Source organism: Lytechinus variegatus, chromosome 2 (assembly GCF_018143015.1).
Source record: "Lytechinus variegatus isolate NC3 chromosome 2, Lvar_3.0, whole genome shotgun sequence".
Classification (NCBI taxonomy): Eukaryota; Metazoa; Echinodermata; class Echinoidea; order Temnopleuroida; family Toxopneustidae; genus Lytechinus; species Lytechinus variegatus.
In genome coordinates, this window is record NC_054741.1 from 83849843 (window position 1) to 83866394 (window position 16552).

General features: G+C 35.7%; 1 protein-coding gene across 1 annotated transcript in view; it reads right to left on the minus strand.

Annotated features, from left to right (window-relative positions):
• LOC121409313 (signal peptide peptidase-like 3) overlaps positions 1-10924 on the minus strand; it is a 75958-nt gene extending 65034 nt beyond the window's left edge. The window contains exons 1-2 of the mRNA XM_041601238.1: positions 10285-10924; positions 1324-1401 (exon numbers count right to left, since the gene is read on the minus strand). Coding sequence (XP_041457172.1) covers positions 1324-1401; positions 10285-10316 — 110 coding nt within the window. The 5' untranslated portion in view covers positions 10317-10924. The remainder of the gene's footprint in view (positions 1-1323; positions 1402-10284) is intronic.
• Positions 10925-16552: the final 5628 nt, after the last annotated feature.

Here is a 16552-nt window from a genome sequence, read left to right on the forward strand (position 1 = left end):
TACATGGTCATTCATAAAAAATATTTTGAACAAACATGTATTTTAGATGTTGACATGACTGGCTTTCCATAGTTGCGATTGATCGGATCAATCACAACTCATTGTAAGACAGCCCCAGATGTTAAATTAATTCATTTGCTGGTTTGCGACCATTATGGAATAGTGAGGAATAATTTTTAAATTATCTTCAAAAGTCGAACTGTTAACCTTGTTCAAATTTTGATATTGATACACATGGTCTGGGACCATTGATCTTGGTCACATGACCTGAAACTTCAGCCAAATTTTCAGTGAAAATTGATTATCCGTACGTCCAGATTCCAAGACATATAAATATTTTAAAAGAAATATTTCAAAAACTTAACCTTGTTTCAGGTTTCAATGTGGCTACTGCTGCTGAAAAATCAGGGCCTACATGAATGTCTCAGTTTTGCTATCCAGGCAAGAAAAATCATTAAAATTATTTAATTACCTTTGTAATCATCATAATGATAAATTTATTTAAACCACCACCTCCAGCATCACCATAATTTGGGTGATGTTTCACAAAGATTTCAGTGTGACTTATACCTCGGTCACATAATTTGCTCTACGGCGAAAGTACGGCGAGTCGAAAACAGCTGTTTTAACATTTTTTGTAATAGCTACAAATAGGTGTTTGAATAAAAAATGAATAAAACGGCTGTTTTCGTCTCTCCGTAAGGCTGCCATAGAGCAGATGTGACCGAGGTATTAGCTTCACACTTATATTTCAGTTGCGTGAAGTGGTATATAACGCATTGTCTAGTTGGCCAGTTCAAGGGTACGGGACATGCACAACTCCATATCCACCAATCAGATTGCATTAACATGTTCACTTTGGTGTTTATCACACTTCAATCTTTGTGAAAACCCCCAGGGCCCTGCTGCATAAAAGTTACTATTATAGTAAATTTGCCAACCAATGGTAACTACCATGGTACACAACAAAAACTGTGGTGTTAACTGGTGTACATAGAGGACCACACCAGTTATTTTACACCCATGTTAAATTGGTGGTGTTAGTTTTACACCTATAGGTGTTATTACAACACCTTTTGTTGTTACATTTACACTCTTTGGTGTTACGTTTAATCTCTAGGGTGTAATTTTAACACCTCAGGGTGTGGTCCTCTATTAACACCAATTGTTGTCAGTTTTAACACCGCAGTTTTTACAGTGTAACAATTAAGGATTTCATGAAAGATACCACTGGATGGCAAAGTTACCATAATGGTAACCTTTATGCAATGGGGCCCAGGTGGAGAACCCCCCCCCACTAATATTAATCAAGAGTATGCTTACCTGAAACTTCCATAGACAATGAGTAGTATTGATATGAGGAATGTAGAAACCCTTGATGAGTCTACTAACGAGTAAGCCCTGTAGAAAGTCACAGAAAAAAAACAAAATACAAGAGTTTGACGATTTATTGATGTAATATTTCATTAAGCCACAATAGTCCTGTGTAATAACTGATTCACATACATGTATATGGAAGCTTTTTTCCTGATAACCTAATAACAAGGTACACCTTACAACTTTATTAAATACCAGTTTGCATACATGTAAGTTGCTTCATGGTATGTCTGACAGTCCCCCAAAAATCATTATTCAAATTATATGCATACAATATGGATTTGTTAGTAAATTGCTAGTATATTTGGGAGAGAATCTAAAACCTAACTGATGTAAATTACAGTATCAAACCCTTTGTGATTTTCCTTTTTTTTCTAAGATTTTTTTTTTCAGTTTGAATATATTCCTCTTTCAAGTACAGTGCATAGCTCATGATATGCATAGTAACATTCCTTTAAAAATGCAACAGAAGGTATATGTATGAAATATTTGGCTATGTTGTTTTAAAGATAAATTCCAGTTTTGGTAACAATCTCAAAATTACTATTTACAGAATCTAATATAATGACCACCCAAGTGTCTGTTTGTATGAATAAAAAATATGTGCCAAAGGATTCTGGAAGAAATTGTGTAATTGCTGAGAAATAAGTGAAATAAGTAAAATAAGCGGTGATTCTGTCACTTCCGTCGGGTCTTTATACCAGCAATAATAATACACTGTTCCACGTGTGCCTATCTGTGTTGGTGATCTACAGTGTGAAATTTTTTCAGCGTAGATTTCAAGATTTCACAAAGTTCAGTTTATGTACCAGATCTAGATCCTCGATGATATTCTGACAATTAAGCCTGGTTTTACAGACTTTCTCATGAAATCAGTGTTTACTGCAACTACTGGCATTTCTCTTTAATGTCACTATCAATAATGAGAAGGGGAGTGTCATAAAACTGGTCGCATAGGGGGGGGGGTGCTTCATAAAACAGTTGAAAAAAAGTTTGGATCTCCTATCTCCTGAGAGCTAAATGTAAGCATCAACAGCACATTTGAAAGATTTGGACATCAGTGTGCTGTATAGACTAATGAAAATATTAACAAAAAGATTATGAAATTTATCCAAACTATCAGTTGCTTTTTATTCACTGGATTATCTAATTGTGCCTGTGAATGGGGACATTGAAATAATATATGGAACAGATAATTAGACTATTTTATCTGTTAATACTGTTTTTTTGCGTGACCACCTGTGAAGCAAACCTGATTGATGCGATGAATAAATCGAGCTGTCAGTTTGGCAAGCAAAGTTTTAACCAATTAACACCAGAAATTTATTATAGAGCCATAAGAGCATATACATAAACATCCTCTGCCTGAGCTGAGCCAGGCATAGGCTTACAGATTTATTGGCCCGTATTCTGAAGTCGGGTTTAACTTAGACCATGGTCTAACTCTGTGCTAAAATTATGGGAAGCCAAAAGTGTCAACATTTTTATTTAGTTGTATGTTTCTTATGTTTACTGTGCTCTTTCCTTATTCATCGATCTTAAAGACAATCATGTATTTATACTTCCTGGACAATTTTGAATGATTTCAGAGCCAAATGAGCTGAAGTATGATATCTCTACTGTTAGTGATTTATTTAACAATTGGCTCTCCATACTTAAACCACAACTTTAAACCTGAGTTTAAGTTAAACCCGACTTCAGAATACGGGCCATAATGTCTATGTGACCACAACATTCACAATATTCATGTAAAATCTGAAGTTCAAGGATACATACAGGTACATGTACAGTACATTGAATGTTCTTTTTCTCTTCTACTATACTAGTATTTACATTTTTCAGTATAAAGGCCCTATTTGTTTTGAAAATCTTAAAAATAGAAAAGAGGCAATGGCAATATTAGATGTGAATCTACATGTATGTGAAAACTGAAAATACTTCACAGAACTGAATACTATGGCTCAGCAATCAATCAAATTCAAGTATAAGATAATCGAAATTTACAATAGTTGTTATTCTTCACGAAATGGGCCCCAGAGTGCTGGTGATGTAATCTTTGGTATTACGAATTCAAAGATGTCTTAATTCTGCTACTTTTAGAATAAGCCTTAACTAAAGTGTTATTAATATGTTTTTAGTTGAAAGATAATTAAAAATTACATTGTGGGCACCAAGTAAAACAGGAGGGGGGGGGGGTGGGGAGGATGCCAAATTCAAAGCTACTGACATAATGACATCGGATTGACTCCTGAGTATTACAGTATATTTCAATGATTTAAATATCGGTCCATAACAAACATGATTTTGAGATAATCACATTCAAGGTTTGGATGTTTTTCTGATGCTCATAGCGTTGCACTTCAAAGGAAACTGGGGCAATTATTTATATCAATTTAAGTTCTACCATTCTAAGTTATGCAAGGTTTTGTTCAGAATTCAAATATATTATTTCAATATTTGAAATAAAACCCTTGGTAGGCATTTCAGAAACTATATCTAATTACATGAACACCAGGGGTCTCAGTCACTTTGTAAAAGAGTGATATTTTTCAATCGGAATAGAATTCTGGAAAATACCAATTATAAGCTCATCTATAAAACACTAAAATTGGTAGACAAGATAAAAAAAATAATTAACAAAAATCTGGATTACCATCAACATAGATTGTTCATGTCAAAGCTCATAAACAGTGTAATATAAGCTACATGAGTATATGCCTACAGACATACAGTACAATGTAGGATTCATGTGTATGATATGGTCTGGCTTCACTGAGTATATAGCTAAGGAATTAATTGATTTGAGAAACGTTAACCCATTTTAATCCAAGAACTTCCTGTCCAGTATCATATTGAGCCAAGTCTGAGATGGTTTTCATTCATTCCTGAATGTGAGAATCTATGTACATCTAATGGAAGGGAATAACACCAGAATCTTGTGCTGAATGAATAAGAAAGTGAATTATGAGTACTACGTGTATAAAAACTGTGATTATACGTGTATATATGAACAATGAAACAAAAGCAATGCAAGGGTCTTATTGATTGCATTATTACTATTAGACTATAAAGACATATATGTAGGGCCTAAGTATGTCTTTGCATACTCAGAACTTCAACCATGATATGCTGTTGTTTATAAACTATGATTGTCATTTTGTAGAAAGGATCACACTAAAATGGGCTAAATCAATTGACTTGATTCTACAAGCAGAAAGGTTGTTGAGGCACTTTTTATTAACACATCCCTTGTCTGTAAGTTACCTTAAATCAAAATTGTTTCAGTACAATCCATAAAACAAACATATTTTTATGCATGATTGATTAGTTACAGACAGTGTAATTACTGTTCTACACTCCAATACACATACTTTGTTGTCATTGCGGTAATAGACATTATTCAATGTGCTTGATCAACCATATGGTGGTTTTTATCATTGCAGTCCACTATCCTTTCTTCATTGTGATAAAGCAATGATGTAGGAATAGACAAATATGATGCAAGAAACAAGTATTGTACCAGAACTTAAATCATGACAAATTAAATCTGCATCAAAGCACTGTAGCATCAACTATTTTGATAAAAAATATTATAGAACAGCAAATTATTGACCAAACTGCCTACAGATCATTTAACCACTAGATCATTATTACTGGATGACATTATTCTAACTGTTATACTTCTTTCAATATCACGCATGATATTCCCCTCTGAATTTTTTTAAAAATAATAGCCAAGGGCTGCTAAGTCACCGCCGAAGTCCAAGGCGTCCCGGTCAGAGTTATAAGCTCTTGCACAGTAAACAAATTGAAAGCGATTTTTAAAGGCGAGTCTGCATGATAGTTTTATCATTTCACTTTACAAAGCAGTGAAAAATAAAATGAGAATGTTCTTGGGCAAAGGAATTCATGTAAAAGAAAATTTGAAAAAAATTGTAAAAAACAAATCTGGAAAAAAAAAATCGGAATTCCAATTTTAGTTGGAAGAATATCATGCCCGAAATATACAGAGGGTTTACAATTATTTTTTTCTTTATAGCCTTGTTCAAATGCAGGTTTTTTGTTTTGTTGGAGTAAGGTCACAGGAAAGGTTGGAGGAAGCCCATTCGGAGGAAATGTCAGAGTTCTGGACAGAGGACGGTCTGGACAGAGGTCGGGGTAAGTTCCTTTGACCTTCCTCTGACCAAGATACTGATGGTTTTGTCCAGGAATATCTCGCTATCTCAACTATCTGGTCAGAGTAAATTGCCCATGTGGACGTGCTTAGTACCAGCACTCCACAGTATCTATGACCTTACGACCTCGTGTAAAACATGGGTCTAGCTCTCTTTTAAATTACAAATTTTGAAACAATCACAAGGTCAATGTATACAGTGCTTCCACTTCCGGAAGGTACTATAGCACTGGCCCCTGGGAGTGTGAGGTCATGGTATACTAGTCTAAGTGGACACTGGGTCAAGAAATAAGACAAACATCTTTGAAGTTTTAATCCATGCATAATAAAATTTTACTCTTTGAGTGGGAACCAACGTCTGAACAAAGCTAATATTATTCACAAAACAAATTTATCTAAAGGCTTTGATTGAGCTAGAGACGGTTAGGCTGCATAATGAATGATTTTGCTCCATACAGGTAGTTAAACATGATTTCATTTCTTTTTATGTTGCCTATCATCTGCTGTATCTATTCACAATGGCCTAGAATGTACATGTAATGTAGGCTTGTACAGCCACTTGTACAAATAGGTGTCCAAGGTCTACCTTTTTTACCATGTATATTTACTCTTTAATCTTTATTTGATGTGCTTTCCCCACTACTCCACATACATCAAACATGAGACAAGAATAATAACAATAATATAGGCATATTTACCCAGGGAAGCCACTTCAGTTCCGAAAACTGTTCTCCCAGCAGGCCCTGCTATTATTATTATTACCTCTGCTTTAGCTGGGCTGCCTAGGCGCTCAATGCATTCAAGGAATTTCTTCCTACCGGGTACCCATTAACCTAACCTGGGTTGAGTGCAGCACAGTGTGGATAAATTTCTTTCTGAAGGAAATTACGCCATGGCAGGGATTCAAACCCACGACCCTCTGTTTTTAAAGGCAGAAGACTAATCAACAGTGCCACAATGCTCCAGACAAGTCTATAAGACAGTCATCTAATACAAACTTTCTTATGAATGTATACAGAATCAGTGGCATATTTGGTTCGAAGGGGAAGGGGGAGTACACGTAGGTTTCCCTTTCAGAGGACAAGAACCTTGAAAGTTTATTCTATGGTCAATCACACAAAGCATTCATTATCAGGAGATGAAAAAGGTAGATTCTGCACTTTATTATCCTGAGCAACGTGCCTAGTGGATTTCCCAAACACACTTACATATGTAAGTCAAGGATGAAAAATAAAGACAACAAAATTCTTGATACTGGTATACAGTACATGTACCTAATAAAAAAAAAAGAAATGCTATCTGAAATAACAGGCTACTTTGTAAACAAGAAAGTACTATTTGAAGAGCCACTGCGTTTTGAAAGTTGGACCATGAAGTTACAAGAAAACTTAAGCACCGAAAGTGCAACAGGATGGAAACCCAATCGCTCACTACTCACAACAGCATGACACCTCTTTGCCAAACATGAACTTTGACCTATGTCTGTCAGTCAGATTTCTGACTAGGTAAGAACACATCAAAAAAAACTTGGCATATACTATATAGTATTTCCAATCAGAGCTCTGAAACTAAAAACTTCAGGCCTATTTCTTCTTTCAAATTCTTCAAGATACACTGACTGCCTCCTTCAATCCTGAAGATTCTTGCAGTATTGTACCGGGATCTGGCAGGTGCAATACACAGGGTGAACACCATACTCTTTGACAAATAGTGTATTGGTGTTAAAGTGCATAGGTTGTGACTCTCCTATACACGGGACCAACATTTGTGTCCTTTCCGATGGACGGAGTGTTTTTCCAACTGCATTCACACCTGCACTGAATAGAGGGGTGAGGCACGCCAACGCACAATGCTAGAGCATCGGATTTTTTGGTTAGATGGTCAAGTAAAACTATTGGGTCAAGTAAAACTAACTTTAATAAAACAAACCATACTAACTATCAAATATCATGCTGCACAAAAAGGTCAAAGTAAGAGGAATAATAGAAAAAAGAAAAGTCCTTGAAGAAGAGTGATTAGTGTCATCACAGCTGAACACTATCAAACTCTATGCTGAACTTTGTTACAACATTTCTGAACAAGGCTAACAGGTGAACATGTTGAACTTATCCAACAGAAAAAAAATGTGTTATAAAACGTAACTCTATGGCGTGAATCAGTGCATGTCAACAAAACAAAGTCTACTCGCTCAAATTAAGCAGACTTTGTACAGCTGACATAAATTAGCCTATGTTTACAATATATTTCACATGCACTTCAGGTTGCAAGAACTATGTTCATAGACATAATATTTGCACTTATTGCATAAAGTTAAAGAACTAGGCAGTACTTGAAATAACAGACTACTAGTAATTCATTCATCTGTTAATTGCTTAAAAGCCCGTATATATGCTCTTATTCTCGGAAATGAAGTATAACATGACGAAACTGCTTTCACAGAAAAAAGAAAAAGAAAAAGGGGGGAGGACATAATGAATAGGAAGAAACAAAAGATTAAAAAGGTAATTTTCTGATTATGTCAAAATCTATCACAAAATAGGAATTTCATTTAAAAAAGGTCAAAATTTTAACTAACTCAGGTCCTATCCCCAAGCCCTTGTTATTCCCCCTCAAAACTTGTTGCTCACTATGCTACTGGCTACACCAAGCATGTATTATGAGGTAGGGATATAACACAATGAATGAAGAAAAAAAAAACATCTTTGTGAGACAACCTTCAGGGTCTTTGTGAACTATGGGGGGGGGGGGGGGTTAGGGACAAGGGACTAGTTAAGTTTTTTCCAAGAGATCCCAAATCAGTCTCGTAAAATTGATTTTAGCTGGTGGTAAATTTCCCCCATTGACTTCTGTACAGGGATCAGTCCTGGTCCTGGTTAAATTCCATTTATGTGTTTTAAAGATAAATCAGCCAATATACTGTCTGTAACATTTATAAAATAATGTAAAAACTTCACATTATGCCTATACTTATTTAAAATGAGGTATCACTATTTCAATTACTGAAAGTGATAACTATTTTTCAAACTTAAAATTTACAAAAAATGTCACTTTTACCATAGCTGATACCATGGTCACATTTGCTCTACGGCGGCCGTACGGCGAGTCGAAAACAGCCGTTTTATTTATTTTTACTAAAACCACCTATATGTAGCTGGTACAAACAATTGATAAAACAGTTGTTTTCGACTCGCCTTATGGCTGCCGTAGAACAAATGTGACCAAGGTATTACTCTCACTTGTTAACAAAGAGACATTATGAGACACTCACCACTCACTCACCATACACCCCATAATAATAGCACTGTTCACACTCCAATGCTTATGGAACCATAACACAATAACCTCTCTACCTATAAACAGCACACCAAACCACAACAAAGAACAACCTCACTTTCGGCTGAACTATTAACATCTCTACGCATCATTGAGCCATTTTTTTCAATTTGACTAAAAATTCTTTTCATCCTTTTCTGTTGACTTTGCTACTTGTTTTGAAGATGCTTTGTGGGTGACTGGTTTGTTTGCATATGTTACAATGGATAACAATAGTAAGGAGTTCTTTTTAAACTGTGAAGGTGGAAGGAAAAGGAAACAATCAGGCACTCGAAGACACCGGAGGCTGATTGCTTAAATTGTCTTTGCATGGACTTTCGTGTCACCAAATTATTATAAAGCCTTTACATTTCTAATAATATGCAAGCAATGTTTTTCATTCATTTCAATGGATGACAAGTTTATATTTGCAGGTAATTCGTTAAGGAAGTACCTCAAAATAAATAAAAACCTAAACATATATTACTAGACAAAATAAAGCCCAGAGCAAATGTTGTGTCACCCCTTTGCCTATTACACCATGGCTATCTTGTCTTTCTGTTGAGGCCACCATTTAAAAGGTTGATTATTATCTTTAGTTGAAAATTGACTTGACCTTCTGAAGATTCTTTCCTGGGACTGGTATGACATGACAGAAAAAACATGAAACAGACTTATTTCTAACTTGTCTTGTTGTCTTTCTGCTGATACTCACTATCAATGAGTTGGCTATTATGGCAAAGTTGGGTAGGATTTACGTGTAATGCAATGCTTTATAGTTCCATCGTATATATATATTTCAATAGAATCACCATTTATAAAATGCCTAGAAACATACTTGAATTAAGCCCTGAGAAATAAGATGAGATGACAATGATTGAAAAAAAAACATACTTTTATATTATTATATTTCATGATTACAATATTTCAAAAACAATTTTACTTGTAAAATCTTTGCTATTTCTTATCATTTTAGGTGTGAAATAACAGAAACAATCAGGCCTATGTCTTCATTTTTAGGTAACACTGTAACAATTACGACTTCTTCTTCTACAGCTACAGGTCAAGGTACAGGCCAACGTCTGGTGTATTGACATATTGATTGTTCATTTTATGGTATATAATTTTGAGTTGTCACAGAAAAAAATACACTTTGCAGGTCCCTCATATTTACCTCACTCACACATATTGCTGGGTCAGTATTAGTATACTTATCTATACTAACCTGTATTTACCCTAGCTTTAGTAGTTATAGGCCTACAAAACAGAGAAAAGCTAGAGGGCCTTTGACATTATCATTTGTATCAATGTAGTAAAAAAAGACAAGTACTGTGCTGAATGTTATTCTCTAAACTATTATCAAGGCACAATAATTGCCTTTTGCAGACTAAATCAGAACAGAAAAGAACCCTAAAACTTACAATTCAACGTTGGTTTGACTAATCTCCTCCATGTTGTTGTAGGGAAGTTTCCAATTAATAGGGCCTACAGCAAACACAGGAAGGAAAAAATCACAGCTTCATTTCACCACAAAGAAGCACTCAGCTTCACTAGGTATATCCACAAAATTCACAATGGCTGTACAAGCTACATCAGTAGATCACTTTCTCATCCTACACCTCCATATACCGTACAGATTGGCTTTGGTGTGCAGAGTACGTCTATAGCTGCACTACCTATGCAGAGGGCCTAGATAGAGTAACTGTGTTTTACACCATGTAGAATGCCTGGCCGGCCATGAACATGAACCGCGCTATTTGTAACTTCCTTCCCAAATACTTTCACCCGTCGAATGCAAGCTCCTCTATCAGCTCATATGGATGCATGACCGTCCTTTGCATACAACAGTGCACACAGTCACTCTCGATCTCTCCTCTGTTCGCTGAAGAAATGACCAAAACACTGACGCTCTATAGAACAGGGATCCCTCATTCAGTTTCGCATGCAGGCTTTGTTTGTGTGTACAGTGCGTGTAGTTTTAATCAGGGGGTGTGTGCAGTCATCTCGCAGTATCTGGACACACAAAAGGCCTATATAAGCCTCACTCCTCAACCTGCAGATGTACTACTACAAGATTAGTCCTTTAAGACAGTTGTAAGCCCAAAGCTTTGGTCAACCATCTTGGTTAATCAGGATACAAAAGCTCCTAAGACTAATTGCCATTGGCCTACTTTGAAGAAGTGATCAACATTATACAAACTACTCTTGTCCATACATGAAGTTACATGTAGCTTTTTATTATTTCTTGACAAAAGATACAGGTTGACCAATGAAAAGGAGGAAAAAAACCCAAACAAATAAAAGCTTCGTGTACATAGCCTGGTACCTGGACAAAAACAATCTGACTCACCCCCCTCCCTTCTTCCTTATATTGGTATTGTCTCTTATCTTCCTTCTTCTTCCTTCCTACACTGTAAAAACTGTGGTGTTAAAACTGACACCAATTGGTGTTAATAGAGGATCACACCCTGAGGTGTTAAAATAACACCCTAGACATTGAACATAACACCAAAGAGTGTAAATGTAGCAACCATAGGTGTTGTAATAACACCTATAGGTGTAAAACTAACACCACCAATTTAACACTGGTGTAAAATAACTGGTGTGGTCCTCTGTGTACACCGGTTAACACCACAGTTTTTGTTGTGTACCTTCTGATCAAATACACTCCACTGACTGGTGTATAATCATACTATATTTGGCAGGTCTAGTGTGGAAAATGAAGAGTGCCTTTTTAAAATCTTGAAGATGTGCTGGCATGCTATCCATCTGGGGTGCAACTAACTTGACCTTTGTCCTACATATGACTTGCATGTACCTTGTTGTCTTATGCATCAACAATTCAAGAAACATACTCCTTTACAATGGTACTACAAGGTGGCTTTATAAGAATCTATGGAGAAGTAGAAATAGATGTGTACCAAAAAATTGAGGAAAAATGGCACTTGAGATTTCAAATTTCTCACTGCCAAGTCAATTTCTTCCTCCCAAATATATCTTGACAACAGATCCAATGAACAAAGTTGTATTCCAGCTGTCTGTAAGCTCACACATTGCTTTTAATTTTATGTTTTGATTGGTCAGGTGACAAAAGGTGTCATGTAATTAGATCACCTGGCTGCAACAGATTAAACAATTATTTCTCTTCAAATTTTCTGATTTACTGCCAAATTCTGCAGACAGACAGGACTGTATGTTTTTCATGCCTTCTCTAAAATCATGATGGAGTTTGTTATTGTCATAACAATCAAAAAAATATCAGTAATATACAAAACAAACTTGGTTTTGGAATATGAGATAACAAGGGAAGCATAAAAATCATGTTACGTAGGCCTATCAAGCTGCTTTTTACATTTAATACCAGACACTTATTGATACAATTGTCTGTAGGGTTGGGCAAGCCATTACAAATATGTTACATATTTATGGCTGATAATAATATGCCCACACCATTTTTAGTAACAAGCACTTCTTCAAGAAAAAAAAAAACATGAAAGCAATTTTCAAGGGAATACAAATATTTCCATTCTAACAAGTGAGCTTCTATGGTGAACTGGTCACAGCCACCACCTGGTTCCAGGAGATCAAGGAGTCAGGTTACCGAGGTCTTGAATTCAGACTAGTAGGTATATGACCTTATGAGGTCAGGGCTGAGTGACCCCTGGGGGTATGTCCTCATGGTGGAGGCTAACATGCTAATTGTGTTTGTAAAGCTTAGGGTAATGACTAGGAGAAGATAAGAGAGAGTAATTGGAGATTAGGACAGAGACAGATATATGTCTGCAGAGAGAAAGAGAGAGAGGGAGAGAGAACAAGATAAGGGAATGTTGGTGAATAGATGGATAGGCCTTATCTCATTAAAGGGAAAATTCACCATGACTGAAGTTGGTTTAAATGAAAGATAAAAATAAGAGAAAATTATTGGTGAAAGTGTGATGAAAATCCATCTAAGAGAGTTAAGAATTTTTAAAGATTTTAATTTGTGATGTGGTAAGCAGATCCCCCATATATCATGTTATATGAATTCTATGAATTCAATATTTTAATGGAATATGCCAATAATTATATAAAGAAGGGGCATAGAAATGACGTGTCTGATTATATATCCACTCAAAAAAAAATCCCTTTTATTTTTTTTTTGGAAAAGCTGCTTGTCTCTGATGTCACAAAATAACATGACATTGGGCATGATCACCAACACTTTTGTTTGTTATTTTAATATTTGAGAATTGCAAGGAAAAGATACATAAACAACTGAGTGACTGACTTTGGTGTGCATGATCAACCACAAAGTTTCCCCACAACAATAAAAATAATAACAAAGACTTGCAGACAGGTATGAAGGGAAACTTGAATAAATAATAAAAACGCAAAGAGAAATTTGACCTGCTTCCTATTTCCCATCAATCTTTATCACTGATTGGTGGGATGATTTTGAGAATGGTGGATAGTTCTAATGAGGATGGAAGCAGGGGGGTTGCTGCTGTATCAATGTGGCTTCAATCAAATTAGTGATTGTGGTTTGCTCATTTGACATTGGTCTTTCTATAATTGCTGTAGAGGTTGCATAGAAAGCAGTGGTGACATTTGGAATGACAGTATTGATATGACTGGCAGAACACTGATTGCTTTAATATGGCATCTCTCTGTTGACCAAGATGACCATTCCAAAGGCAAAGGGATTTCAGAAAAACAAATCATTTTGTAGGGTTGGACATGGTTTAAACTTCATTTTCAACAGATCAAATTACATCATAGAAGTAGGCAGTGGAAACAGAGGGATAGTTCCCCCTCGTCCCCTCCCTGAATAAATATAAATAATACTGTATTTGTGGATCTTGAGTGTATTTCATTTTGAATATCATCCTTATTTATAATATCAAAATCATTTCATACCTATCAAACTAGTTCTACTGCAAATAAATCAAGAAATGTGAACTGAAATTCCACCTTTGAAAATGTATTTCTTGAATAATGAATGAAGTACTGCAAAATTTTCATTTGGAATGAGGATGGCCATACTTCGGGATGGATGAAAGAAATATACACATTAAACATATTGTGTCGTTTGTGTAAATCTAAATCTGGCTTGCAGTGTTTCTGTCTACCTCTCTCTCATTTGTAGCCTTTGTGAACATTTTATCTGATTTATTTTTTACTTTTCAATTTCAGGTAATTCAGTATGTAATATCATTCATTTCAAAAAAGTTACCGTACTTGCAAGTATATTCTTAACGAGCAATATCTTATAGATGACCTGCCATACTTTTAATATCCATTCCTGTACAAATTCAATTGTGCTTCAGTCTCTGTATTTTGGTTGTTCCGCTGAACTGTGTTGGCTCCACTCACCAATACATGGATGATAGTAAAATCTCAGAAACTGATAAATAAATCCCCAGAAACGATGGTTATTCCTGTAGAATTCCTAGAGAGCAGTACCGTATAGATGACCTGCCAGGTTTGACGCAAGTTAATACAAAGTTTTAATATCAATTCCTTTACAATTGTGCTAACATCTCTACGTGCATAAACAAAATGATAATAGCATCTCCTTCAATCTCTCTTAATTTCCATATTTGTACTCCTACCCTTATGCCTACTGTATAGTTTTTTAGGAGCTATGTCTATTTGTAATCTTTATGAAAAGATGAGCTCTCAGAGAAGGTTAAGCATGATCATGATTCATGAAAAAACGGACAGCACATCATTATTACCTAACTCTTGAAAACCTTGCCCTTTTTCCGCTAGCAGCAGCGGCATGATTGAACTTTAATTTGTTCATCTTCAGAGTTCCCATTGAGAAAGGAGATGCCATGAGGGAACCGGAAGGAACTCTGCTTATGATGCACAAGCTGGACAATGGTGATGATGCAATTAGGAGAGCACTAGAGGCATTCCTTGTCAGAGAATGGGACTATGGGGATAGCCTGAGATGCTAGCTTTGTCAAGGATCCAGATAATGTTCCAGTCACAAGAAATGAAAGATTTCTCCAAAGGTATATCTTTACCTGAACAAAGTGGTTGCTCAACCCTGCTTTAATGCTGAAGGGAGCTGGTGTTTGCATCAAGTCTTCATCAAAATTAAGTTTGAACTTCAAGCTCAAGTCCAGAACACATGCATTATGATGCTTGTGCTGCATACCATTATGGGATAAGGCTAATTCATTTTGGTCTGAGGAAGATGCTTGGCAAAAGAGCAGGCTAAATTAGGTTTCACAGGCTATTCTTGGAATAAGTCTACAATATTTTGGGCTAACAATTTGAGTGAAATAGTGGGCTAGTTAAAGAGCAGAAAATAATTAATTCACCAGATCAGCATGGTGGGCTTTAGAGCAACAACTTCTTTCTTTCTTTTAAAGACATTCTTAATGATAGGACATTGCTAGAAGATTAAGAATTACCCGAATGCTTATGAGTGCAAAGGGGCAAATATTTAAACTCTTGAACAAATCACATTTTTGCAATGCTCAATACATCTTTTCATTGTTCAAAGAATAAAGTATGTTGATGGAAACCTTGATGTGATGCACAAATTCATCTTTATTCTGAAAGAATCTTCTTTGAATAATGGATTAAATCCGCAGCCCTCTTTAGCTATTACTCATCCACTTGACTCGTCAGTCAAGGTAGCATACACAACACTGAAGGATTGAAATGACTGGTTCAGGATGTGTTTAGACTTCATTTTAGAAGGCAAAACAGTGTTTGAAACATACATACATGTAATAAACACGGACCTGAAATGCAATTCACATTATGAATTCATACCGCTACTACTAAATGTATTTGCAATTTTGATCATTCAGATTAAACTGGTTGGAATGTTTATATAAAATAATATTGCAATTAAATATATTGCAAAATAGATTGTGTATCATTCACTAGAGAAGTTATAGTGCATTGTTGTGTGTATTGTCTATGCAAGGTATCAATGAGAAAATAGAGTGTTTTGAGGAGCCAGTAGGGTATTAATAATCACAAGTTTACACCATTCTGAATGTAAATGGACAAGCTAATGAAAACAAGATGGAGATAGTGGTTACCACTCCACCAATCAAAATCATTCAGAGCCTTGGCATAGATTCATTGATATAATTTGTTCAACAACTAGTTTGGGGAATTACATGGTCACTCAAACAAACAATGTAAGTACTTTTGATAATGTATATTGTTATCATTAAATAAAAATAAAACAAACAAACCAACTCAATGACCCCGTTCTCGCTCCACTTTCTTGAACCAATTCGGGAGAACGGATTGGACGGTCGCATTCTCGTCACTATCCCCTGAACTGGTTTCCAGAACCACTTCATGCAAAGTGGTCTTGTTGCTACGGGAATAATAATAATAATTATACTTGCTTATATAGCGCTTAACACTTACTTTATCAGAAGTCTCTAAGCGCTCTACAGTATGAGGGAATGCTCTTAATGGGGTCACATCATCACAGGTTTTGCACAAAATTTGAATCTGCAGCATTTGCATTCTACAAGTAGTGCAACCAATAAGTGTGAACATGGGTTGTGTCCTCATAAACCACATTGCAAGGTTTTCCAAACTGGTTTGGAAGGTCACTTCTAAGACCACTTTCAGCATTCCCATTTATTGGTTTTAGGACTGTAATGAGAATGGGGTCAATGCCTAAAAACAAATCTACATACAACACGTCTACTTTTGAGTGTTTCT